Source organism: Crocodylus porosus, unplaced genomic scaffold, assembly GCF_001723895.1.
Source record: "Crocodylus porosus isolate Cpor-Errol unplaced genomic scaffold, CroPor_comp1, whole genome shotgun sequence".
Taxonomy (NCBI): domain Eukaryota; kingdom Metazoa; phylum Chordata; order Crocodylia; family Crocodylidae; genus Crocodylus; species Crocodylus porosus.
Genome location: NW_017728926.1, coordinates 18757209 through 18785102, shown reverse-complemented (window position 1 = coordinate 18785102; position 27894 = coordinate 18757209). Strand labels below are relative to the sequence as shown.

The window sequence follows — 27894 nt, the reverse complement described above, 5'->3', positions numbered from 1 at the left end:
TATGTATGCACATATATATGTGTGTGTGTATATATCTATATGTATATACATATATATATAGATATATAGATATATATATAGGTTTTGAGACAAAAAAAAAATGCAGAAAGTGAAAAAAAACACCCTAACCAGGATGGTGTGCTCTGATTTACTTGAATCTGGTCTCTTCGGCACCTGCGTTATTAAGAACTGAATATTTTTCCACTTGAATTTAGTGCTATTAGAAATTTAATATATGTGTTTTATTTATTTGATTTTTTTTTTTGCATGACTGATGCAAGGTTTGACATTTTCACTCAATAAAAACTGGAAAAAAAACCCAAACAAACCAACAATGGCATTGCCTTTTGATTGTTTCTTTGAATTTGGGTTAATTTGTCACTACCCAAGAAACTATGGTCTTTTCAGCCTGTCTTACCGTTGACCCCCTTGTCCAGACACCCCCTTGTTCTATACACAGAAAGAGATCTTGGAGTCATTAATTGACTCCAGGATGAACATTGGCTGCCAATGCAAGGACATGGTCAGTAAGGCTAATTGCACCTTGTCCTGCATCCACAGATGCATCTTGAGCTGGTCCAGGGAAGTGAGCCTCCCCCTCCGTGCGGCACTGGTCAGGCCGCAGCTGGAGTACCGCGTCCAGTTCTGGGCGCCGCGCTTCAGGAGGGATGTGGACAGCATGGAGAGAGTTTAGAGGAGGCGGCTCACATGATCAGGGGCAGCAGGGAGAGGCTAAGGGACCTGAACCTGTTCAACCTCCACAATGGCAGACTGAGGGGGGATCTGGTGACCGTTTACAAACCCACCGGGGGCAGGGGGCCCAGCAGGCATTGGGGGAGGCCCTGTTCCCCCAGGCACTACCTGGGGTGACTAGGAATAACAGCCACAAATGTTAAGCGAGAAGGTTCAGGCTGGACATCGGGAGACACTGCTTTACAGTTAGGGCTGCCGGGCTCTGGAATGGGCTCCCAAGGGAGGTGGTGCTCTCTCCTACCTTGGGGGGTCTTCAAGAGGAGGCTGGACACATATTTGGCTGGAGTGATATGACTGCGGCACCTGTTCCTGCCCGGGGCAGGGGGTCGGACCTGATCTGTTTAGGTCCCTTCTGACCCTAAGCACTATGATACTACAATACACAGACATAATCTCAGCATCAGGACCTCCCTAACACTGTCATGAATACTCAGTGTTAAAGACCTGGCTTCACAAGAGACTGAGCTCTGCTGAATGGACCCAAATCACAACAGTGTTTTAGCAGATGTGTAACTAGTTACAGAGCTTACTGAAGCTGTTTGCAAGAGCACAGTTCATGAAGGAGCCTTCACAGTGCACAGGATAGGGCTGGCACGAGGTTGCTGCGTGCTCACTCATTCCCAGCTGCACTGGGGGGCTCAGACACTGGTTTAAGTACTTTTGTAGCTCCCCCAGCCTGCAACTGCAGAGCTTAGTATTTTGATCTGTACAACACACCCCGTTTCTTACTGTAGCAGCTGATCCACAGGCTCACTGAATCCATGGGGTTGGGTCTTGTCTTTGACTTCCAAGGGATTCAGATAAGACCCTAGAAGAGCAGCGGATGTAGTGATGCTGGATAGTCAAGGAGCTTACCAAGTAGGCTCTGCAGAGGGAGGACCAAGTGGGGAACCAGCTAGGTAATGCCCCCCATATGGGGAATGGGAAAAAATATTTTTCCTGGATGCTGGGTTCCCTGGAGTCCTGAGACTGGGATGGGAACACCACTCTCCTGTGAGGTGCAGTATGAAAGCACTATGCAATGGTAGGAGCGCACAGAACCACACCATCAAACCCAAATGCAGGCTGACGTTGTCTTTGAGCAAGAGCGAGGAAGCATGTGAAAGCCAGAGAGCAAGTACCACTCTCCACACACTAGTGTTACCTGGCCTCCTGGCAGATGCCTCCTTTGGCAAGAACATGCCCACAGCTGGCTGTTGTTGCAGGCTGGCATGCCTGCCTCTGAGATATGAAGCACAGCCCCTGGGCTGTTGGCTCTGGGAAGGAAGGCATTCCCGCGTCCAGCAGCGAGTGAGAGCAGCAGGTCCTGCGGTGGTGAAAACAGATGTAAAACTTTATTAGTGGATGTTAAAACTCAGTTATTTACATGGTGTTGTAGCAGTGAAAATTAGAGGGTGCCATCCATTCCCCACCATGCATGGTAGCCACATGGGTGCAGAATAGGCGAACACAATGGAGACGGTGCAGTTAGTCACTCCGCCTACATTAGCTCAGGGGTATTTATTTTATTTTATTTTTTGGGGCGGGGGAGGAAAGCACAAGACAACCTTTCACCTCCGCTTTCGTCCTTCCACGTTCTCTCGGCTGCAGCTTACACCACACTGCCTATGCCCTGGGGCTGAGCGCACGAGGCACAACAGCTGCCTCTGAGCTGACTTGCAGCCTCAGCCCGCTCTCACCTGGGCACGCTCAAGCCCTGTACCAAGCCAGCAGCCTGCCTAGCCTGGCCTGGCCTGGCCTGACTGCCTTGGACTCACAGAGGACTGATTGGGTTGGAGGCAATGTAGCATTGTACCCATCCCCTCTTAGCCTTGCTTCTCCACCCTGGCAGTGCCAGCTGAGCTGCTCCCCTTGGCTGTTCCAGCACAGGACAGTACTTTGATACTTGTCCTGTTGAAGTGCTTGAGAGTCGGGGGCAGCAACTGCCTGCCCTTGCCACTGCTGCAGAGGCTCACATTGCAGTCAGAGGGAGTGACAGACTGAAAGCCTCCCCTCTCCTCCCGCCCCCTGCCAAGTCTTGCCTGGTCCCTCCCATCCTCTGCCAACGGCAAGGTGCTTGTTTGTGCCTCATTGTCCTCTCTGCCACCCATCAAAGGGAGCCCAGAAGCAGCGGCACTGAGCCTGCCAAGCCTTGTGCCTTGGCAGCAGCTGCCTCCTTGTTAGCAGAGGGGATTAAGACTCCTCTCTCTTTCAAAGCCCCCTGGTTGCTCCGCTGCTGCTCCCAGCCATCCTGTTTTCAGATGTCATTATCCGAACACGCTCCTAATCCGACCTCAGCATGCGGATGTTTGTTCTTGCTGGAGCGCTGCCCGCAGCGCATGGGATAGTTACATTGCTGCATTTCCAGCACGAGCACAAGTGTGCACGCACACACACACATCCCCAATGCTGTACACCCTGTCCCCCTCCCCTGTCATCTCAGAGGCTCACACTGGGACATACCTGCTCTTTATAGGGCGCTCATTGTACTTAAAGAGTTCCTTACTTACGGGCTGAAGGAAAATAAGAAAACCAGGTTGACCACGTACAAGCCATTGCTGCTGTGCCCCTGCCAGGCTGGCAACGGGGCAGCTCAGGCCCCTGCCGCAGGCGCATGGGTTTTGTGACCCACAGAGCAGCAGGAGCAAAGCAGGGGGGTGGGTGCCAGGCAGGGTACAGCCAGGGCTGGCGCAGCTGCGCAAGCCACTGCCATTGACTCACTGGCCAGTGTTTCTTATTCACAGTGGAAGCTGCTGCCAGGTGCGGTGTAGTACTTCAGGCAGGCCCTGGGCAAGTGCTTTGCTGCTGCTTGTGCAGACAAACTGGTCATGACGGGGGCACTAACTGGCCTTGTCTTTTGTGGTGCAAGTAAAAGAGGAATCCACCCACCTGAGAACACCTGCATGGAGCCGGAGCTGACAGGTAGGTCAGCCACAGCCTGGTGCACGTATTAACTGTAACAGGGATGAGGCAGCGCAGGCCCACCAACTCAGCAGGTTGGTGAAGCCTGGTTCCCAAACCCCAGGTAAAAAATCCCTGGGTGTGGAGGCAGAAATGCTGCTGTGGTGCCTTTCAGCCAGGGTTAGCTGCAGTATTCTCACCACCTCCTAAACCCAACAGCTTGAGGAGGGCCCAGGCCTGCTCCGCAGGAGCCGGTAGCAGCCCCTGGTTTGCAGTATACGAAGACCCGAGTTTGAGCCTCCTTTTTCCCCTCTCTCTCTTTGCAGCAGAGCTGGGAACACAAGTTTTCAATCTCAACCCACCTGGGTGGCGAGGCCCTCTGAGTAACACAGAAGCTGGAGAAACAAGTGACTTTGGCCTCGTGAGATGGGGTCAGATCCTGGCATAGGGCAAATGGAGACCCTGTCTGCTATAAAACAACCAGGAGGAAGAAATATGATCTGGAGTCTGCATCTCCCAAGCACTAAACTAGCCCCCAGGGTACCATGGGGGCTAGCAGGAACAGATGGATTTATTCAACGAGCAGGGAAACATCTACAGCAGCGGAGTGCTCTATGCCGCTCCTTTTCCCTAGCTACCTTCCAGCTCATGTTTGGGCCACACATCAGGGGCACCATCATGCCGAGAGGGCTACAAAGACTCAAGAACACAGAGTGTGGATGAGGGAAGCAGCCAGCGGCTGCTGCAGAAGGCAGCAATGCCAAGCCAGGCCCTAAGGTGTGCTTAAGTGTTGCTGGTACCTGGAGAGATGCTCCTCACAGCTTGTGCCACTGAACACAAAAGGTGGGAAAATGTGTTTCAATCTATTAATTTGCTGGCAGCACGATGCCTCTGACCTCTAAATGAGGACAAATTCAGGGTGCTTTTAACTTCTGGAGAAGAGGAAGCAGCAGGCACCTGTGCTACAAGCTGAGCACCACAACCTTTTCACCGTCTCAGCCTGAGACAGCTGCAGAAAAAATGTTACAAGAGCTCTGAGGCCTGGTACAGCCGGGGGGGGGGGAGCTTGGGGGACAAACTATCTGCAAAAAAATAAAACTTTCATCTAGAGAAACATGGGAATTGTTCTGGGGTTAGAGCTGGACAGGGCTCAGGCCTTGAACAGCACACGCGAATCACTTGGGCATGAGTAAGGGGCACTGGCAGGCTGGGTGAGGAACCCAGGACTGGGGCAGAGGGCAGGAGCAAGGCAATGAGCACTCCTGTCGAAGGTCAGGAATGGGATCTGTTTATGCCCTGCAGACCAACGGCTGCAGCACAGGGTCCTCCTGGTCCAGAGAGGAGAAATGAAGGAGTTGTACTTTACCTGGGCTCCTCGCCCAGCTTGCCAGTGCCCCTCGCTCATGCCCAAATGATCTGCCCAACTGCGGGCAGCAGAGAAGCAAAAGGTAAATGGGAGAGAACAGGAAATGACTGGAAACAATATGCCCAGGCTGAAGCACTGACCACAGCTCTCAACCCTGGGTTGCAAGCTCTGCAGCTCCTGGCCCAGCCTATCTTACTGTGCTAGGCAACGATTTTCACTGGGTGCAAATACTAAGGGGAGTAGAAGGCAGCAGACAAGACAGGAGGGTAATAGTACAAAATATGCCAGAGAGAGAAATGATGATAAAGAGAAGGGGGAAAAGCCAAGGGGAAGCAATGTTTAGGCTCAGATTTCACAAGCTGCCTGTCAAATCCCCTTGCACACTTTTGCACACTCATTTCTCAGAGGCAAGACTTTGTGTACCCAAACTTGCAGAGGTTATTTCCAAGTGCAGAGAGGCCCTTCTGAAAAGAGCAGCAACTGGGGGCTTCAGTCTGACCTTAGTAACACGGTGAGTTCCTCCAGGCAAACCTCTCCTGAGCTCCTCCCTGCCCCTGGAGTGGAGGGAACTTCAGGCAGTAGCTGCATAACAACATGACAATAAAGTCTCATCTCTTTTCCTATGAGAACTTGAATGTTAAGGGTCTTGCTGAAAGACAACGAGCAACTTGTGCCAGCTCTAAACAAAAGGCAGCTGCTTTCATGAAAAAAAAACAACAACAACAAAAAACTTCTCCAATCTGCTTTGCTGTGCGAAGTAGGGTGGGACTTGGTTCTGGCCAAGCCAAGAGAATGAAAGCATGAGTGTGCCCATGTGTTCACGCAGAAAGGATGGCTCTCCATGAGTACATAAATCTAGCATTTGAGTGCACCCACAAAAGCCTGAGTGTGCACGTCTACACACAGAGCACATCCAAGTATAACTATATTTGAATGCACATGTGTGTAAGCAGGTGAAACCGTGTGTGCAAAGGTGTGTATGCCAGGCAGTCTACATGCCTGCAAGGGCATGAGCTCATTGCGCATGTAGCGTGCAACGGGGGGGGACACGACAAATCGGTGTGAGCAAGTGTAAGACCGAGACTCTCTCGAGGGACATGGAAGTAGAGGGCTGCGTGCGCATTGGTGTCACTCAACGGGAGAGTGACTGAGGGTGTTTTTCAGCCTTTGCTGCAGGGAATTATGCGTCTAAACACCACATTTGGTAGGAAGGCCCGGCCTTCCCCCGTCTGTCTCCTGTCCTGACCAAGCGGCGTCAAAGCCTGGCAGCTGACAAAGGCAAATTCTGTAGCAGGACAATGCCGCCCGGGGTTGGGAAAGGGGCTTGCTCATGGGTAGACTGGGAGAGGGGCTGCAGGAACGGACTTGCCCTAACCCCTGGGATACAGCCCACTCTCCCCAGTGTCCCACCCTGAGGCTGTGCCCCATCCCCGCAACCCGGTGGGGGGCGAGTTTGGGCCCCAGCCGTGCTCTGGCCCTGGACGAGGTGGCGTGGCTGGTGGGAGTGGCTTCCCTCCTTCCTTTTGCTCTTTTTTGGCAGGAAATTTTTTAAACAAACAACTGAAGAAACACTGAGGATTTAAGTAAACACACGAAGATTTATCTGACAGGCCGGCTAAGGATCCTTGCCCTGCCCCCCCTTCCCACAGTCACTAGCCAGCACTTACTGGGGCAGTCTGGGGCGCTGCCTTGCACCGTTTGCAACCCAGCCACAAGAGCATTCGCTCCAAGTCCTGGCAGCAAGGCATCTGATGGTGACACGGGGCTCACGCCACAGCCACAGCCAACGCCAACGCCCCACCACGTGAAGGGCTTGGCATATCCTGGCACCCACCCAAACCTAACCATGCGCAGGCAACATAAGAGCTAAAACCAGGGGCCAAAATAATTTGAAGGGCTTTGGAAAGTGGGACACTGCGTCTCTCCTGGTCCGTGAGGAGCAGGGTGGGGTTGGGGGGGATTTGGTTTTTACTAGCGAGAGGAATTGAGACGGCTAAATACCGGTAGCAGGAAAAACCTTCCTTGAAGCAGCTTTGCCCAGGCATAACGCACACACTCGGAGCGTCTCCTGCACGCCAGATGCCAGGCACCTAACTCAGCTCCATCAGGACACCTTGCTCCACCCTCGGCGCCTCCTGAGCCCCCGTCACCCTGCGTACCAAGGACAGGACGCGATAGTTGTGTTGGAACAAGCCTGTAGCATCCAAGCAAGCTGAGGCCACCAAACCTGAGCGCAAAGGAGCAGGTGAATTCAGTCCTGCCCGGTCCATTCCCCCACCCTGGCATGCAGCTCCCGGCTCGCAGCCAGAGCAGGTTATACCAACAGGGTCCACTGCCCAGCCGAGTGCCCCTGTCGGACCTGGAGTGTACAAGCGACGATTTCTGCCTAGCCGGCATGCAGCACTCTGGCTTCGGAAACTACATTGCGTGGAAACATTTGCTTCAGTTTAAACCACTTTAATTGAAACCAAAATAAGCCTGGGTCAAAACCAAGCAAGCACATTTGGACAGAAGTTTGCGTGGCTCTAACTAAATCAGTTTAAAAAACAACATTGAGTTAAGCCGTTGCAACTTTTTCATACAGACAAGACCCTGGTTACTGCCTGAGGGGTAAAGTTGGAGGCGTTTCAGAGTTGAAAGCTGGAGAGAGAGAGATGGACAGACAGCAGCAGAGAAAGACAGACAGATCAACAGACAGAGGCAGTGGAAGACAAACACGCTAGGCAGGCCAAGTGACCAAGAGACAGACAGACTGTCTGGCAAAGTGACAGACGCAAGAAAAAAAAACAACGCAGGGCAGCAAATCTGATCAGAAGACGCAATCCTAGAAAAAAGCAGGAATCTTCTTGAAAACAGTAAAGAAAAAATATTGTCTCTTTCCCCGCGCTAAGCCAAACAGACATGCTCCCAGAGCTGGCATTAGATCAGATCCTTCCCTATTTGCTGAGATATGGATGGATGGCATATCCTTGAAGGGTTAAATCCTACAGCAGATGTAGAAAAAAAAGAGGGCCAGAGTGCCAGTGGGTACTGGGGGGCTCTCTCTAAGATGCTCCATATTGTGACTACCCACAAAGCCGCCTTGCAAAGCATTTGGGGAAATTTCTCATCTGAAAGACACTCTACAAAAATAAATTGTAATTGAGTTTAATAATCTTCCCCTTTCCAGAAAGGGCCTGACAGATGCTGCCTGGTGCTCACTTCTGCCCCATTTCAAATATTTTTACCTTATTTGGATGAAATATATTATTTTTCTAATGAAAGGAGGTTTTCTTTTTTTTTTTTTTTTTCCCTCCAAAGGGCTGCTTTCCCTCCGTCCAGCTGGTGCCTTTATTAGGTTAGCATTTGCTCCCTTTTGGGGATGGGAGTTTTTTTCCCTGAGCCGAGGAAGCCCATGCCAGCCCCTCCATCCACAAAGCACACGCAAAGCTCAGCTCCCACTGCGCCCCTCAGCAAACCAGACCGTCTGCCTTAACCCAGGTCTCTCCTCCCCCTGGTTCATCCTGGGTGCATTTATAATCTTGCCACCGTGCAGGTAAGAGCCAGGGCTACTGATGCAGGTAGCCTGATGCACGTATGCTGGGCAAACGCCTGGGGAGGCAGTGTGGTCTAGCTAGCAGGGCACCAACCCGAGCGTGCGGGGAGGCTGGTTCTGGTCCCAGTTCTGCGTTAGGACCACAGGCAAGTAATTTGCCTTCCCTGTGCCTGTTTCCTCTCCCAACTTTGCTCTGCCTTCCCTGTTCACACCGTCAGCTCCTCAGGCAGGAGCCATCTTACCCGGTGCTCACGTGGCACCCAGCACTAGGAAGGGGGTCTTACATCTCAAGACGGGGCCCAGCCATGATTGACACCAATGTTGGGTGCGTGAGTCAGGACCGGCTCCAGGTTGAGCGGGTACAAAGCAAAGTCACGCGATGGGGGGGCTCCTACCCGCCAGCAGCACGGACAATATCAAGGGCGGATCCGCAGGCTGCCGGCACCTGAGGGAGCAGGATTCAGGGCCTTATTCAGCCGCACCCTCAGGTCTGCACAGCTGCACCAGCACTGCAGCAAAACCACTGCTCCCAAGCCCCTGCAGCCTTTTACTGACGGCACAGAGTAAAAACAGGCTGAGCTCAATGTCTGGGCTGGATGCTGGCACCTCCCACACCTCGACCAGACTCCTTGGGCACGGGACCCCAGGAGGCACAGGTTACTCACCTGCGTGGGGCTCACTCCCAGCTCCAGGTGGTCCTCCTGGCTGTATGGCCACGGCTGCCTGAAGGTATCCCAGGATGCAGTGCTCTCTGCCATCACACATCAGAGCTGGCCGCGCTGGCTCCACAGGGCTTGGGGCAGGGAGGGGAAATGCAGCGGGACTTCCAGGCACTTAATCCTTGGGTAGGCAGGAGAGGCAGCAAGTGGCGGCAGGCCCGGGATGGCGGACCACAAGCTCTGCCGTACTAGAGAGTTCCAGGTGCAGAAAGGCATGGTGGGAAAAAACGGTCCTCCCAGACAGGAGCTGTGCGCTTGGGTGGGTGAGGAGCCAGGCAGCCCCCTCCCGCACCACAGTTCAGCGCCTTTACTCTGGCGTGCTGCATGGAGCGGCCAGGCTTGGGTGGAAATCTGGGCCTGATTCCCAAGTTTGCCTTCCTCTGGCAGTTTATTTTAAGCCTCACCAGACCCCTTGGTGTTGGTTGGTACAGTGCAGAGAGGTCAAGTGAGTCAGCCACGGTCAAGTAGCCAGGCAGGATGAGGCCCCACAGAGCCCATCCCTGTGTCCCTAGCCCAAATATCCTGGATTGTGCTCTAGAAAGGTGCACAATGGAAAATGCTGATTGTTCCCAAGAATGTGGGAATTTATCCTTCTCCAGCAGTCCTTGGGGAAAGAGGGGCCACAATCAGTCCCCTTCCCAGCCCCGGCAAAGTGGCTCACATTTAGCTTTTCGCCTGGCCCTGTATTCTGAGGGCACAAAGCCAGGTTCACTTGCCAGCCATGGTTGGGTCAAATGAAGATGATTCGGAGAGGTCCCTCTCCATATGCCTCCCACCTTGGCCTGTATCCAGAGGTGCCCTGGCACCAAAACTGCTGCTCATGGACACTGGACTATGAGCTCTTATGTCTTCATGTTGCCTGACAGCAGCAGGCTGTCTCCATCTGCTCTGGCGTGGTCCATGGTGTTTCAGAGGGAGGAAGGCCTAAAGCAGCGAATCTCTCTCTGCCAGCTCCATCTCCTCCTTCCCGACATTCGCTCTCCACCTGCCTCCCTCCTTCATGTCCCCTCCTGCCTTTGCAGTTTTTTTCTTTGGTGTCCCTTAAGGTTGGAACAATCAATGTATTCACCTAATGCAAACCTCCCTCCTCAGGCCACCAGGGAACCTGCTACTTACCATCCTCACCTACCACTCCACTCCTTCAGCTTCACAGTGGGTCTCCTGAGATGCAAGGGACCTATCAGTCTTTTGGCACAACTCTCAGTCTCCTGTATTATGGCAAAAATGCCCATAAACAGCCACGTATGCCATGGTCTGATTAATCAATCACACACTAACAGAGGAACAAAGGGTCCTGCTACCTCAGAAGGCACCGGTCATCCAGGGGTTGGTTTTACTGCACAGTAGTCTGGTAGAATAGGGGGCTCTTGATGTAGTAACTCCACCCTGATAGACAGACAGAGAAGGGTGTCATCTCCCTTGTCCTGCAGGGAAAAGGATCCCTGCTCCCCAGTCGTTCAGCTAGTGCCACGGTGTGCCCAGCACATACTGGCCACTGCCCCAGAGCTACTGATTTAAGAAGCTAGGTTCCACGGGGATGGGGGGCAGAAAGGAGGGAAGAATTATGAATTAAAGGACAAGCGCAGCTCAGGACTAAAATACTGATCCCTGCAGCAGCAGCTACAGAATCCCAAGCCAAGGCGATGAGGGAAAGCCCGTTTCCATCACTGCCCCTTTGCCCTTGGTCTGGTCATCAATATTTTCGTTATGAGATTGTTGTGGAAAGCAAAGGCAGGATGGGAAACGCACGGGAACTAAGCCCCCAGGACTCTCGGAAATACCTGCTGGCAATAAGGCCCAGCTTTCTCAGAACTCCCTGCTGGTGTGCTGGGTCCCCTCAGCCAGCACCTGTAAGTGAATAAACACAGTATCAGCAGCACAATCTCAGGGTTACTTTTCCTGAGCAAGCCAGAGTTTTGATCTGGCCTGCAGGGTAGGGGACAGGGAAGCTGTGACTTCCCCGAGTAGGAAGGGTTGCAAGAGCAAGGTTTGGAAGAGAAGGGGAAAAAAAAAAAAAAAAATCACACTTTATCGCTACCCCAGGAAGCAAAGGAAGGCTTGAAAAACTCAAAGCAAAAACACGCCTTGTTAATGAACTAGCTATCCATTGGAAGCACAGAGGGAAGGAAAAAAACCTCAGGGCTGCCTGTGCTGTAAACCTCGTAAGTCACTCCACAAGGGGCATACCTCAGCAACATATTTTCCACATTTCACTGACTGCTGTTGTCCAAGCACTTTCTATTTTCAAAACCTTCTATGTATATAAAATGTACACAGGCAGGACAATACTTTTGTTGCCTCCCTGTGTTCACCCCGCATTTCCATTTCATGAGGATTCTTGGCTTGAGGAAGACAAAAAGTGCCATCATGTAAGGAAAGCCTCCGCTTTTAAACACACTCAAATTTGCCCTGTTTTAGCTAAATGCAACATTCTCAGTGAATGCTACGGGGGAGAGAGAGAGGGGGAGAGAGAGGGAGAGAGAGACTCCTGGGGAAGATATTCGTCCATTTAAGGAATGAGAAATCATCACATTCAACAGCAGGTCTAAATACAGTAATATGAAGGTCCCTTCCTCTCCCCCTGAGTAGGCAAATGTCACTGTGTACCAGACACCCAAATACTCAGGAATCAAGTAAATCCCTCATTTTTTAGAAGCAAGCCAAACATTTCTGTCAAGTGAAGATAGGACTGCAGGAGCTGAGCTGCTATATGCTGCTCCCTGCACCACCGCCTGCTCGGAGATGGTGGGGTTCAAATAGTCATGAGCTACCACGTACCATCTCCCTTAGTGCCTCCTTCTGGAAGACGGTGAGACTGAAGAGCTGCACGTTGCCCTGAGGATGAGGCATCTGCTCCATACCGCGCATACCCCATGGCCTGGGGTAGCATCAAGTTATAGCACCATCAGAGCTACTTACATTGCTCACTGCAATCAATAGCTCCTGCGGGGAGACAAGGGGTCCATGGGTAGCCTCAGTTGCCAAGATCCTCCATTGTGCTCTGCACTGCCCTTTGCTGGGAGAACCTGGGACGGGAGCAGCTGACTATAAAACTAACAAACATTTCCCAATAAACTTTGGGGAACGTTTGCCTAAGAGCTGCGTTTCCAGAGCCCACATTCTCTTTTGCCCACCCCCTCCCAAAAAAGTCAGCCACAGCAGCCCAGTGTTAAATAGTGGTAACTCATATTTATTACAATTATATACAATCGTATTTTATATTTGAAATCTATACATGATCACACAGACGAGCACGTTTGCTTGGTGAGGACAGTGAGACTCAGATGTTACAGGAATTGCTCTGCTAAGAGGCTCTTATGCAGTGAATAAGAATCAGACACCACCATTTTACCAGCTGCAAACACAATGCTGCAAACAGGAGAATTCAAAACTCGTCATTTTGTTTTTGTGTTTAGCCCTCCTGGGGCAAAAAGGGCCGGGCCGGGCCGGGCCGGGCAGGGAGGGGAGCGGTGCACCTCTGCGTCGGAACCATTCTCCATACTGCAAACAGGATCTTGCCGAGGCAGATCCCTGTGCCACGCTGGACACGGGCCTTGACAGACCATTTAGATGAGCTAAGAACCACTGCAGAGACTTGGGACTGACTGACTACTCCAGCAGCCAAGATCGCCCGATTCATTCAGGCCAGGCTATTAATGGAACGGAAGACGTCAGAAACGGGCGTGAGCTACCCTTTCCCTGCACAGTAAATGAGAGTGAATGGGGCATCAGGTGCGAATCATGTCGGCAGGGGAAGTACTCTTTCACCAGAGGGAAGTCAAGGGCACCTGGCCTCATGACCATTTCTATGGGCCTGATCCCTAACAAGAGGCACCAGGTTGAGTGTAGGGAGTTGTGCCCTTTGGACTTTGCCAGAACTTCAGTGTTTCTCAAAGGCTGAACGGCTTCAGGAGTTGGGTCTCACACAAAGTCTGGGCGGCAGGTGGCTGGCCTGGGAGCAAGATTTGATGGGGTATTTAGGGATTAAACAGCCTGGTTTGAGGAGTAAAATCTGGTGGGATGTTTCAGTGAACAGGGAGAACTGCTTTGGGACCAAGATGTGGTTGGGAACAAGAAGGGGCTTGGCCAGCTGGTTTCTGAGCGTGGATGGAAGGGCTCTGGGATGCAGTGAAGGTTTGGACTAGTTCACGAATGATGCATTTGCAAGTGGACTTTTTTCTCTAGCCATGGAGTCTCTGGCCATGGTAAGGTGTTCTCCCAATCTGGGCAGTGACCCCAGCTCAGATACCTGGGGCAGGAGGTGGTGTGGGGAAAGGGAAAGAAAGCCACCAGGATGCTGCATGGCCCTGGGGTGACACAGGACCCACCTTGCTCACTGGACAATCATGACGCTACTCAAGGTGAATCATGGGAGAATCACTGGGGCAGGGAAGCTTTCTCCACTGAACAGGAGAGGCAATTCAGAAAAGGAGGGGAGGCTTAGGGAGATGCAGGGCAGAAGGAGAAGCAGCCCAGTTGCCCTAGTCGATCTCGTTTTCATTGCTGGCCCCTTCAGGTCTCCGTAGCTTTTCTACCTGCTCATTAATCTGCCCGTCACCTCCTCGCCGGTCCTCAGTCTGGACCCCGAGGCACTCCTCTTCATCCACGTGGCTGACGTCATCGTCCTCATCATCCTCCTCTTCCTCTTCCTCGTTCCCCTTGTCCTCCCGCTTCTCCTCCTCACCTTGTACCTCCATCCGCACCTGGCCCTTGACATCAATAACCGCTTTGCCACCTTCCTCTGTGGTCAGGAGGTGGCAGTTGACCTTTGCCCCCTCTGGGCTATGGTTCTCCTTGACGGGTGAGGAGGAGGTGGACTCGTTGCTGACAGGAGAGATATCACTGCTACTGTTGTGGTTGGTGGCAACAGGGTTGGAGGGTGAGGAAGGCTTCACTGGAATTTGCCACGATGGGATCTTGGGGGCCGATGGGGAGGGAGGGAACTGCCTCCTTGAGGTGGAGGGAAAGCAAAGAAAGGGGCTTGTATTACTAGGACAGCAGGGCTATCATTTCAGAGAAGGGATCAGCCATCGAGGCGAGCAGCACGCTCAAGGAATCATGCAGAACAGGGCTCCAAGTCCCTACTGTAACCAGCGAGCCACAAGACAGCCCCTTGCCTTCTCCAGCCATGATCCCAAACTGTTTTACATGCACCCGCTCATTAAGTCTGTGCACATCTGCACTCACCGACGAGCAAACTGAAGTGGGAAAAAATGGGCCCTGGCCATTTTCACAGTGTGAGCTGAGACTCAGACTCAGAACTCACCCATCCCAGCTCTACCCCCTGGGAAGCACTGCCTTGGGAAACAAGGGGGAGTGCACTGCTCTGCTGCACCACAATCGCAGATTAACTAGTCCAGAAAGGTCCCATTGCAGGGAGAAACTATGGGCATCAGTACCCTGGCTCTGAGCCAAGCTCTACTCTACCCACCTGGTTACCCTGTGAGATATATCCACTGCCCCATGGTCTCCTGTCACAGTATGCACTATTCATCTGGGCCTGATCCTTAGTTGGTGTAAATCAGTTTTGTCCCACAGATTTCCAAGGAGTTACCCCAATGAACTCCAGGTGATAACCTGGCCTGTCTGTCCTACGCAGCAGCACAGGTAACCAAAATGGGAAGCAGGGCAGATGGCAGTGCGATGAGGAATGGGCTTCCCCTGCTGCCTTCAAAAGATGCTATCATCCAGAGAACAACGTATGCAGGGCCTGATCCTACACTCCCCCAGCCAGCACAGCCCTGGCTGACATCAGTGGGAACTGGGCACATACAGTGATATTAGATCAGGCCCTTAGAGAGGAAGCGTAAGTGTTGGGGGAAGTTCACACACCTGATGCAGGGAACACAGCTCCAGAGGAGAGCTGGGGCAAGGGGAAGCTGCCTGCCTCCTTGCAGGGGATGACATCTGGTGCAACAGATTCAACCTGTGCAGACCTAAAAACAACTGCACTCACCTCCATCTCCTCACCCCCCCCACCGCCACCCCAGCTGTGGAGAAGCCCAGCTACACCAGCTTCCATCTTCTCCTAGTGCGCACAGACTCATGCCTGCATTATTCCCTGGTATCACAAATACTATCAAGAAATTTAATTTGGAAGTTTTCTTGGCTCCAGTGTTACCACCGCCTGCTCACTGCAGGGAGATTTGCCCTTTTTGTTTAATTTTTAAAGCACTTAGCCCCTGGCTGCAGAACAGAGAATTTCCTTCCATGACAGCCATCCCCTTGCCCACCCCAGGGAGCTTTTCCCTTGCTGCTGTCCCTGCCAAGCATGCTAACGGAGAAAAGAACTGTCCTCACTAGAGGCAAAGGGATAAGCAGGACTGTGTGCTGTGCTCTTCAGCTGAAAAAAGACCAACAGGCCTGTGATCCCTCCACAGACCTACTAGAATGGCCTCCCCTCAACTGAAGAGGCTTCAGTAAGTGTTCCTGCTGCTACAATGCTGCTAGCATGACCCAACCGAATGGAGACAGGATCTGTGACCTCCGCTGAACAGTGGCGTGACAGGTTGCCCCTCTTTAAAAAGTATTAAAATCAAAGCAATGTTCAGGCCTCGATGTCTACCAAGCACACCTGCCTCCAGAAGCCATTTGGTCTGATTTTCAACAGGCCTCCGGTCCTAACCCTCTGTTGGAAAAGGGACTTGGCAGCCTCTCTTACAAGTGGACAAGGAGTGATGGATATCAGGCTAGGAAGGACCAAAAGCTCCAACAGAGCTAATGAACCATGGATTACAAAGAATGCAATGGTACTCTTGCAATAAAATCAGAGAGAGGGATGCGAACCTTCTTCCTGCCTCTACAACTGAGGATGAGTCAGTCAATGTCTCTATCCCAAATGGCAATGAGAAAATTTAGCTACTTCCGACGGCAGACAAAGAGCACTGAGATTAAAGAAATGTTTGTGAGGTGTTCTGAGACCCTCACATAGAAGATGAAATGGAAGTGGAGGACCAGGCCTAGTTCCTTCCGGCGGTGCCTGCCTCATTCCCTGAAGGAAACCCCCTTCCCCCACCACAATCCAGCCTACATACTCCTCCATACCTGTTTAGGAGGAGCCCTTTTAATGAGTAGATCTCAGATTTCAGTTCATTGATATTCTGTGACTCCAGGATCCAGTTGGTGGAAGTGGTAGCCTAGGACACAAAACACAAGAGGTAATGGTCAGAGTAGGCACTGAGAGATCGTTCAGAGAACTGTGCTGTTCTCTCCCACCCCCCCTCAAAGCTCGCAAAGTCTTCAGCAAAGCATTTAAAAGCTCTCGTTGCTGGGCAAAAGGATTTGCACAACTAGGAGCAGGTGCTGGAAACAGACTCCCAGAGAGGCCAACTGTTCTATCACTAATAGCCTATGACAATTCTTGCTCTGATGTTAGCAGGCATCACAGGATTTCCCTTCAGTCAATGGGAAGGGTTAATCTTGTTTCCAAAGGACATTACACAAATCAGATCCAAACACCATACATGGCTGTTGTTAAAGGGAGTTTTCTTCTCTTGTTTAAAAGAGGAAGCTAGTATTTGCAAGGGGGATAAATAGGAATCCCTACAGTAAGGCTGACAGAAGAAAACCTTGGAGAGCCAGCCAGCCAGCAAGGCAGGGAACCAGTGCAGCCCCTGAAAAGGCAATGAAGACTTCCCCGTGTTCACCTAAGAGCATGCTCAACCCTGACCCCAAGGGACCACTTCTTGAGAAGAGAGCCTGGGATTCAGGATGAAATTTTCAGAGCCACCTTAAGTGACTCATCTGAGTCTCACCCTCTTTCCTGGGACTGCCCTCAGCAGTTAAGGGTGCAGATTATAATCTGAGCACTAAGTGTTAAAAACTGGGCCAAGTCTGCTAACTCATTTCTATTAAACCACAAAAGAAACAGCCACTGGCTCACAGTGCATGGAGTTAATCAGTGTTCTGATCCACAGATATTTGAAGAGCCAAAAAACTTCTCCACTGGATCTCAACAAAGAGAAATATGCTTGAGCTACCAGATTGCATCTCTAGGAAGAGAAGCTGGGACTGGAAGAGCTGAACACCAGCACAGCCAGTGCTCATATTCATTCCTTACACAGACTTCAGTTAGGGCTGGATAACTGCGAGCACCTTCACAGCCAGCATGCCCTACAGCGACTCCAGCTGGAAGAGGCTCAGACCGTGGTAGCTGTGATATACACAGATGCCTTCCCTTGGGATTCACACTCCCAGCCCTCAGACAGCGAGAATCCAGGAGCCACTGTTCTGGCTCACCAAGACCTTGAAAGCTACAGCAGCACATTAACAAGGGAGTGCTTTCCACTCACTGGCCTGCAAAGGACTCGAATTTCCAAAACACATATGGTGCCAGATGCCTAGGATTTAGAAATAAAATCTGACATCTGGGGCTTTTTAGCCAATCTCTTTAAAAAACAGTTGTAGAAAATGCAAGCCTTGAGTTTTTATGTATGTTTTTTAATTACTTAAAGCGCCTCTTTTTAATTTTTTACAGTGTGCTAGTAGGAGTTTGAAAAGCAGATATAAAAACTTACATTACAGCTGAGAAAACACAGCTTTCACTCCCTGGTTTGTGGGGTTGCCCAAGCCTTTCTTTGTACACATGAGGTTTAGATATCATAACAGCATGCACTACCAGTTCAGCGCAGAAGGGAGAAGGGGGAGGAAGAACTTTTTAAAGACACTCTAAACCACCAAGGCTGCTTTGCCTTCTTCCCTTCTCCAGGATCAGCATGTGGTCTTAATCTTAACACTTACGACGTGAAAACAGTTTTCCAATTTCCGGACTGGCTCTAGGCCACTGACAGGCCACAGCTCCCAAAGAAAATTGAAGCAGAGTGTTGTGACCATAAACCAGCTTTCATGGTTGGATTTACATTTCTGCCACTGAGGGATTCCTACTGTATGGCTTGTACGCCACATAGCCAGAGGTGGCCCACCAGTTACATACGACCAAAGGTTTTATAAGAGATCGGAGCCTGGGGGAAGAGTGACTGTTAGTCCTGGAGGTGGACAACTGCATTACAAACACCTAACTGTTTCAGACATCTGGTTGTAAAAGGCAAAAGCTCTCACTGCCCAGAGACCACTGAACGCAACAGTTGTGGGGCAGAATGACCCTAGGGCCCTGCTAGTTTTCACCTCCAAGTGACCAGTTCAAATCCAGGCCAGTTCAGCAGTGACTGGCAACTGACGGTGAAGTGTTTTGGAGATGAAAAAGGTTAAGTATCAGTGCCACAATCCAAGTTCAGCTTGATGGGGTTCAGAATAATCCCCAAATGCACTGGTAACCACGCTGCAAAAGTATGAGCCCCCACTGGCTCATTTGTTGGCAATCTCATCACAAGCACAGTCAACAGTGACTGAATGCCATTCTCATCCTAATGATGGGCCTTTTAGTCTGGACATGAGGCGTGTTGGCTTAGACATGCTGGGATCCTTGTTTAACCTGAGAATGACACAGGTGGCAACTAATGCTACCTGTTGGCCTGAGACCATCATCCATTTCAGCTGGATCACCTAGAAGCTTTCAGTCACTACACGACCTCGATCTAAACAGGTGACTTGGATGCAAAGAACCTCATAAGCCTATTCCTTTCAGCCATCCAGTCCTACCTTGGTGATAGGTACAGTGTAAATACTTGGACTGACAGACACCTAGAGAGATGGAACATTAAACAGAGCACCCTCTATTGCAATCCTAGTTGGTATCACAGTAAAAAAAAAAAAAAAACACCTTCTACCCACATGGCCTTCCAGTCTGGTCAGTAGGCTGGCAGACCAGTCATCCTGTCTTCATTGCCATGTAACACCTACTTCCCTGTCCTTCCATTTCACCAACTAGAGATACGATTTAAATTTCTACTGGAGGTAGTTACAGAACTAGTCAGAGAGTTCAGAACAAACCAGATTTCAGGCATGAAGGATGCAGGTAACATTATCTCAAAAGCCTTATGTTTAGTGTAGACACAAAGTCAACACCTATTAATCTGCACAGATATTCCAGGAAGACGGGACCAGCTACAAAGAAACTTGGGGAAATAGAACGAAGATGTGGAGATGGGTTAGGGAGGTGACCATAAGAAGTCATGCATGCTCCAAAGGGCTAAGGGATACTCTGAAGGACACGCAGATGAAGGTAGGTACCTTGGAAGCAGCCAGCTCTTGGGTGAGCTCCTGGATTTTCTGTTGCTGCTGCATCAGCAATTCCTGAACAGAGGCTAAAGTTGTCTGTAATTGAGTCACTGTGGGAGGAACGGCAGGAGAGTTTCAGTTAAACTGAAAAACACACACACACATCCTTCCTGCTGTCTAGCTACAAGATGCCTTTATTCCTACTATATCTAATTTATCTACACACGCCCGCTCACTCTAATCCATATAATTTATCTGCACTATGGGTAATCTACCTGCACTGCATCTAACCTCCAGTATTTCTAGTTTATCTTTCCATTGTATAGATGTCTATAGCCCACAGTATATCCGTCCAAAACCTCTCCCTTCTAATTATATTGGTTTATGATTTGTACATCTCCCTGAACTTATACAATGTTTGTATCATTTATCTGTCTTGGGCCTCGCATGGGCACTTGGTGCTGAGGGCTTAGATCTCGTCTGGAAACTGACAGGTCCCTGGATCAACCCCAAGATCTGGGGAGGAATGAGAGAAAGCCTCTTTCCTCCACACCCGCTGCCAACAGGTGCAATTAGCATCTTCCCACCCTCAAACCACCTGCTCCTTCGCCCCATGATGGCTGTAACAGCCCTGTGGCCATAAACCACCCTCTCTCCTCTTCTGTAACCGGATATACTTAGTGCCCTGCCTTGGACTTCAGAGGAGCTCTCTCAAACCCCCGCTGGACTCCGACTGGGTGGTGAGGAACTGCCTTCAGCTGTGGTATTTTATCCAGTGCTTCCACCCAGTAAACAAGCTGATAAAAAAAAAATGTCTATTGGTGTGACAGGTAACAGCTAATCTGGGCCATCATTAGGGCACTGGGTAATGAACAGGCGCCCTATGGAGTCAATAACAGAGAAGGTGGCTGGGGTCAGGAAAGGCACAGTAATTACAGACTCTCTTGACCCCTGCTTTGGATTCTCGGAGAAAAGGGGGGGAGAAACCACCAAAAAAGCCCCCGAAAACCTCAGAGAAGCAGAAATTAAAAATGAACTTTACAGCCCTCCGAAAGGCTGTCATTTTATTCCCCTTATTAATATTCTGAGGTTGGGAGCCTTTCCGTAAAAACATAATTAATTGAGGCCGCGCCGACAGTAAACAAGCAATTTCAAATTAAACCGAAATGACGGCGGCTTCATTTGCAAATGTGAACAGATTCTCAGAGCAGATAAATGAAGTCACCACATAAAGTGGAGACGGAGGGGTAGAGGAGGGGTGGGGGTCTTGGCAGGATGGGGATTCAGGCAGAAGGGCTTTGAGGGGTGAATTGATGGAGTCATTAATCTTTACCTGTCTGTGTCACGCTGCCACTCATCTCAGAAATGTTCGACTCAATCCTCTGAAGTTGTTTCCTGTCTTCTTTGCCTCCCATGATGAGAGGGAGCAGGTATTTCTGCATGGAGCAGGAAGGCTGCGTTAAGAAACAGGGATGGACCGGGGTGTCTTCTAACCCCAGGACCTATCAGACCAATTCCCACACCAACTTCAGAAAATATGACCATGATCGCACAACTGATACAGATCCCCTGAATGGAGGCACTCAGAGCAGCCATGAGAAAAACTGAACTACTGGGATCTCCTTTTCTGGGCTCCTGAGAAGAAGCTCTTGTCTCTGTTTAGGGGCTACTGGAAAAGTTCTCAGTCCAGAGACTTTCTCCATCTGCACGCCGATGGAGTTCAGTCTCTACTGCAGGCCTCTTACGATACCTGAGATCTACCCATTCAGCAGAAAATGGAGAAGCAGGGAGACCATAAGAGTATGGATACACAGGGGCCAAGGGAACGACAGACCTTATAGAGTCCTGGAGGCAGGATAACCAAAACTAGAGGCACAGGGAGCCAGGAAAGAACATAGAGAAGACGGGGCGACGGTGGAAGCAGAGTGCTGTGGACCGAGGGCTAAGGGATGGGGGTCAGTGCACCATAGGAAAGGATGTAGCTCAGCGATAGCATACACTGCAGCCATGAAATCAAACTCATTCTGCCCTTGCAGGGGATGGACTTGATCTAATAGGTCGCAGCCATCCCTAATTGCTGTGATCCCACTTGGGACACAGCACATGTGAACTGAATGTGCAGCCTAATGAGAGCAGGTTCACACACAACATGCCTGGGACAAGAGGGGGCTGGGCAGGTGTGTGGAAACAGCCCTGATTATAAGGAAGCACCTTGCCTACCAGCACTCTCTTAACCTGGCCCTTGATATAAGTGCTTCCAGGGAGGCATTTCTGAGAGAGAGGGTATAAAGCAGCATTCATCTAGATTCCCATTACCATACTGGTACTCTACTATTTGGCTGTCTCTGCAGACAGCTCTCTCACTGAGTATGTGTATAAACACATGCTTACACTTACATACATTGTCACTCCACTTTTTCCGCCCATTCTGAAAAGCCAGAGCAGACAATTCTCTTCTGAACCTCCCAGAACACCCAAATCAGCAATGTGACAGGGTGCGGCAATCTACCCAATAAGGACAATTACCACCACGGGCACAAAAATCACTGCTAAGGCCAATTATCCGGTTGCGCTTAAGCAGCTGGCCCAATACACCTTTGGCTCCTATAAAAGGGAAGGCAGCTTCTGCTGGCCAACCAAGATGTCTTGTGGCAGGCGAAAAGGTGAGGGATCTGCACACAGAGAGAAAGGCATAGTCCACTGGTATTGGAAGCAAGGGGTTCTGACCTCACACCTTGCTATGTAGTCATAACCAAGGATCCTAGTATTCCTGGTTTAAAAACTGCAAATTCTGTGATTAAAAACGCCTAAAATTCACAATTAAAATGAAACTCCACTATACATATCGGTATCAATTGAACACAATGTTTTATTGATATATCTACAATTTTAAATCAATTTGGAAGCCTACCAGTGCCTCAATCACTCTAACAGAATAAATTTTAAGTACCTATACATTTTGATATTTGATTTGGGGATTTTTATCATGGAAAATCAGAGCTCCCCAGGCCACAGGTCCAGGCCCCTCACTCCCCACCCACAGCCCCCACCCCACAGCCCTGCCAGAGGGGGCCCCCAGTTGCCATAGCTATGGGGCCAGGGAACCAAGTCTGCAGCCTCCTGCCCCCTCAGCAGTGCCCAAGCCCTGGCTGCTGCCCACAGGAGACAGTGGCTGCTGTGGCAGAGCATGGAGCCTGGCTCCTCCTCCCCTGCGGGCAGCACAGCCAGAGTGAAGCCCATGATGGGGGCGGAGGCAGGCTGCCCAGTGTGGGCTCAGGCTTCCTGCCCTGCTGCCCTCCCCATGGGGCCTCCGTGGCCCAGCAGGGCAGAGCGGAGCTGGACAGAGAAGCTGACTGCCTTTGCTGCAAGCCCCACGCCACCCTGGCGAGGCGCCCCCTGCTCCCCCAGCAGCAGCAGCAAAGGGCACAACTCTTACGCTGCCACCCTTGCTGCTGCTGGGCAGGCAGGGGGCACTTCGCCAGGGTGGCGCAGGGCTTGCAGCGGCAAGGAGCTTCCCCACCCAGCCCCACTCTGTCCTGCCAAGCCAGATCCCACCCGCTGGGTTGTGGAGGCCCTAGGTAGGGAGGGCAGCAGGGCAGGGAGCCCGAGCCCACCGTGGGCACAAATCTGGGGGGCATGTGTCCCCCTTACACCTCCAAAAGTACATGCAGCAGTGGGGAGCCAGCCCCCTGGATGAGCTGCCTGCAGCTCCATCCCACTCCCTACTGGGGCCCTGCAGGCACATGTGCCAGCCCTGGGCCCCAAGCCCCATGCATTGCTCAACTGGGCAGCATCCCCAGCCCCAGCCCTGCCCAACTCACTCCCTCCATCCCCATAGGGGCCTCAATCCCCCCCGTCCCCTCCAGACTTATCTGCGGGAGCTGCTCTCCAGGCTGCCTGGTGGCCATGTGCATGTGTGAGCGCATATGAACACGGCACCCCCTGCCTGGCCTCCTCCTCCCGCTCCCCCAGCCCCTTGCAGGCTGAAACTCTGCCAGCCTGCAAAGAGCTCTTTGCAAAAGTGGAAAATCCGCATGTTTTCCCATTAAAATGCACAATCCGCATTTTTCTCAGTTAAAGGGGAAAATCCGTGTTTTTTCCCTGATTTTCTGTGGGAAACAGAAAACCTGGATCCCTGGTCATAACATGCATTTTTCTCCCAACAGCTCTGTAATTTTATTCTCCATAGCAATGGGGAGCAGGTCTCCAGTGAGAGAATTGAGCACATGTTTAACCAGAGAAATACAGCACCCAAAAATGGGCTGGATGGGTGTTTCTACCACATAACCAGTGTATATGCTTGCTCTAGAGCAGTGGTTCTCAACCTTTTTTTGTACCAGGACCCATTTGTAAACCTCGATGGCCAGGTCAGACCCAGGAAATAGTTTAAGTAGAAAACAGCCCCCAGGTCCTGCCGGTGCCCCTCACTCCTGACCCACTGCCCCCAGTGTGTGGGGCAGAGGTACACGTGTGGGGTAGGGAGGCGTGGGACATGGGGGACCCAAGCAGCCCTTTGCAAGCTGGAACTCTGCCAGCCTGCAAGGGAAAACCCACTGTTTCCCACATTTTTCTCCTTTAAAAGAGAATCCAGTTTTAAAGTTTGTCTGAGACCCTTCCATATATTCTCGTGACCCACTTTTGGGTCGCGACCCATGGGTTGAGCAATGCTACTCTAGAGGGTTCCGATTAAGCAGACAGCCTCAGTAATGGCATGCATACACTGGGAATCCCGCAGAGGAGGTAAGCACCTCTTCTTCTGGCCTTTGACCAGCCAAAATAATTCATAGAAGCAGTGTGGCCTAGTAGAGAGAGGCCTGGGATTCAGGCCCCCTGGGTTATATGCCTGGTTCTGCCACTAGTATGTTGGATGACTCTGAGCAAGTCACTTCACCTCCCTATGCCTCAGTTTCCCCTGGTGTAAAAATGCAAACAATTATACCTATTTCACTTGTGGCTGTTTGGGTTCTACCAAGGAAAAGTGCCATAAAAGAACTAGATATTATCATCATTACTTGTCTAAGGCATTTGCTCCCACTTTACTGACTCTTGTTGGAGCACCCATACAGCTCCATCCATACATCCAGAGAAGAGTCAATAAGAGCAGCTGGTTCAAGGACTGCATCTCTGCTTAGAGCCAGCATGTTTGCTGGGATATGGGAAGCACAACCACCACTCTCTTAGAGCAAAAGCCACTTTGGTGGCACAGAAAGACACCACTTACCTTATAAAGCTGATGGAAGCCGAAGGCAATCCCTGCCATAATGATAGCCAAAGCACTGTAGTCTCGCCATCTAGATCCCGGTGCACCTAATAGCCAAAAGCCAGAAAGAATCATGGTCAGAACGTGCAGGCATAGAGACCTCTGGGTGAGTCACTTTTGTCCCATGCAAATGCCTACTCTGGAAAGGGAGGAAGAATAATGCCAACTTCTCTGTTTTCTAAGGCTGAGCAGAGTAACTCCAGAGACACAAAAGAAAGGAGAAAAATCACATCAGTAATCCACAGAGGTCTCTCAGTCCTGCTCAGCCTGTTCTTTGTGTGGAGCGGACACCCAAATCTGTGCTGCACTGACCCTGGGCAAATCTCTGTACTGTTAATATTAGCTGAGTCTAGTTTGTCAACCAAGTGCTTTCAAAGATCATCATTTCTGAAACTGGAGAAGGAAGAGGAGTTTCAAGGAACTGGTGGGAAAAAAGGGGACCCCATCAAATCAGCTCTGAATGCCAGGATGGACTTTCAGGTTGAAGAGTTGAAGGCGCATGGACATGACACCAGCCACTGCTCCCTTGAGTGCTAATGGCTATGGAAACTGGATTATCTGAACCATGGCAGAACAGTAGGCCACCTGGGATTGCCTTTTTCAAAAAGAGAAAACCCTGTTTGGGACCGTAAGTGTGCTCATAAAAGAACAGAGAGAGGAAAAGTGTTGCGCTGTCTCGTGGATCTATTCCTTACAGGCTTATCTGAGGATCCAGTGCCTTTCTCGGCTGAATTAAGAGCAGGAGCCAAGGTTCACCACACCTAGCAAAGCCAGAATATGCATTAGAGAGAGGAAGAAGAGTGGGGAAAAGCGTGAGGTGCTGAACGCACCGTTCTGCACCAGAGCTTAAAGACTGAACAAAGCAAAGATGCTGCCTCCTCTGTGGCAAGAAGCAGAAAACACCTGTAGTTTCCACCGGCTTCTCCCTTTCAGCTCCTGGAACGAGCTTGCTAAGAAGCTTGTACTGCCCCCGGTTGTCATTAATAATAAAGAGGATGCAGAGTGATCTTTCCTAAAGTTCAGTGGCAGGATGTGGGCAAGCACTCAGGAGGTAGAGGCGGGCATGTGGCCTCTAAACAGACTGATCCAACTCCGCATGCAACCCACAACATTCAGGAAAAGCACTCCCCTCTCCAAACCGTCACACAGTGCTTCCAGGAGAAAGAGACTTCGTTGGCAGGACTGACTGAAAACTTGTCTCCTTTCCATCTCAGTCATTCACTGCCCACTGAAACCGAAAGAGTGGGGAACAAGGATATCTAAGGCTGCAAGCTTAGCCGTTACAGAGTCTGTGACAATTTGCTATTTATCCATGTCTCTAGATTTCAGGATGCAGCATACAGCTTTTAGTGCCTTAAATACGACTACCTCCACTGTAACTCTGGGCTAGACTGAGGTACCAGGAAACCTGGTGTCATGCTTGGGACATTCAGGTACAGGAATCAGCAGCTCAGCTGGCTTTTGAACCCCTGAGTTGCCAGCTGTCTGCCGAGACGATCCAAACACAAATATCCTTCCATGATAATGTAGCTCAGCCCATAGCAAACTCCCGATAAGAAAGGGTTAATTAATCTCACAGGCTCTGTGGCTCTCAATTGCGTCCTGCATATGGATCGTCAGCCTTTGCCTAGATGCTCCCAGATCTCTCCCATCTGCTGTGACCTCTGAGTAGAAGCAGGAGACACCTGTAGGTCCCTGTCAGCACTGCCCTTTCACCTCCCTCATCTCTCCCCTCGTTCCTGTAATGCTCACACTAAGAACATTTTATTGCCCCCTGGTTTTCATTATTAATGAAAAGGGACCAGAATGATCTTTCCTAAAGTTCAGAGAGTCTATAAAGACAAGAAGCTGAAATGCCATTTTACTCGTTTTAGAGATGTGTGAAACAATTCAGTCTTGTGGCAAAAAAAAAAAAGGGGGGGGGGGAGGAAGTGGAAAGCAAAGGCAGGGAGGGACACAGCGAGGACTCTTCATTGACCACATTAGCATTACAGGGAGGAGAAATATCATAGCTGATCTCAGCAGCCCCTTTTCAGTTGCAATCTCTCTTTACTAGCTTACAATTTAAATCCAAGACCACCACTTGGGACCCCAGTTTCTAAACCCAGCTCTTCCTCTCCATGTCCTTGGGCACTTGCTCAGAGACTTGAGTAAACCTTTATGCCTCAGTTTCCCCATCTTTAAAACTGGAATTGCAATATAAAGGAGAGGAAAGATAACATGATCCAGGTCCGCAAAAGGTATTTTAGTTCTGCACTCCCTTTGGAGGGCTGGTGACCAACAGGGATATATAGTGAAGCTTCTATACAAAGGGCTATGGAAATGCACGTGGGGATGACCAGGTCAGTTTTTAGCTGGACATACTGAAGCAGAAAGAAAAAGCAGAGACCTAAACTTCTGTGGGTCAGTATACAGTGTACAGTATACAGTATTACAGTAGACAAGGCATTACCAGCAAAGTTCAGTACTAATCCCAAAAGTGGCCTGCAGCTCTGGAGACTCCATATTCTGCCAGAAAGGTCCAGGACCACGTCATTCTGGATGTACTTGATCTCTGCTAATATCCTCCCACCAAGAGGTGACCAGGGTAAATAAGAGTCACCCATACCCTGCTAAGCTGAATCACTGACACATTAAGAAGCCTGAACAACATTAGCTCATAGCAATACATCACTTCCCTCCCTTGGATCATTAGGTTTGGAGTCTCCCTAAGCTTATTCAATCACAAGTGCTAGCAGTGGCCATGGAACAAGTGCAATTAGCACTCCAGGAACAAATGCTAACTGTCTGCTCAGCGTCCACTTCATTGCAGGATCGGCCTGGATTGACATCAGTGAATTAAGGCTCACTGAGCCACAGCAAAATCTGTCAGATCAATACCTATACTTTACGAACTGAGAAACTGAGGCACAGAATGCTGGCTTCTTCTGGGACAAACAGTGAGTCTATGGCAGGCAGACCTGATAAGATAACCAGGAGTCACCACATCAAACTATCTGAGAACAAGGCCTCTTACTTTACAGAGTCCTGCCTCATGAAGAAAAGGGCAGGAGGAGAAAGAATATCAGAGTGGGAGAAAAGCAGTCGCTGATTTTTTTAGAAGGTGTAAAATCTGCATGAGCACCCATGAACGGAGGCCATAAATACCCTGGAGAAGAACACAGACACAGACAATGCCTGGATGATGAGCACACAGCTTTGCCCACCTAGCTCAAAACTCCCTGGAGTTTGCTTGTAATTAAGGGGGTGAGAAAGGTAAAAAAAA

The 27894-nt window shown here is 50.5% G+C and overlaps 1 protein-coding gene across 2 annotated transcripts in view; it reads right to left on the bottom strand.

Annotated features, from left to right (window-relative positions):
• Positions 1–12422: 12422 nt before the first annotated feature.
• PEX14 (peroxisomal biogenesis factor 14) overlaps positions 12423–27894 on the bottom strand; it is an 89063-nt gene continuing 73591 nt past the window's right edge. For both annotated transcript variants that reach the window (XM_019541672.1, XM_019541673.1), the window contains 5 exons: positions 24591–24676; positions 20703–20805; positions 19382–19479; positions 16298–16389; positions 12423–14203 (listed from right to left, as the gene is read on the bottom strand). In XM_019541672.1, the coding sequence (XP_019397217.1) occupies positions 13735–14203; positions 16298–16389; positions 19382–19479; positions 20703–20805; positions 24591–24676 (848 nt within the window). In that variant the 3' untranslated portion in view covers positions 12423–13734. The remainder of the gene's footprint in view (positions 14204–16297; positions 16390–19381; positions 19480–20702; positions 20806–24590; positions 24677–27894) is intronic.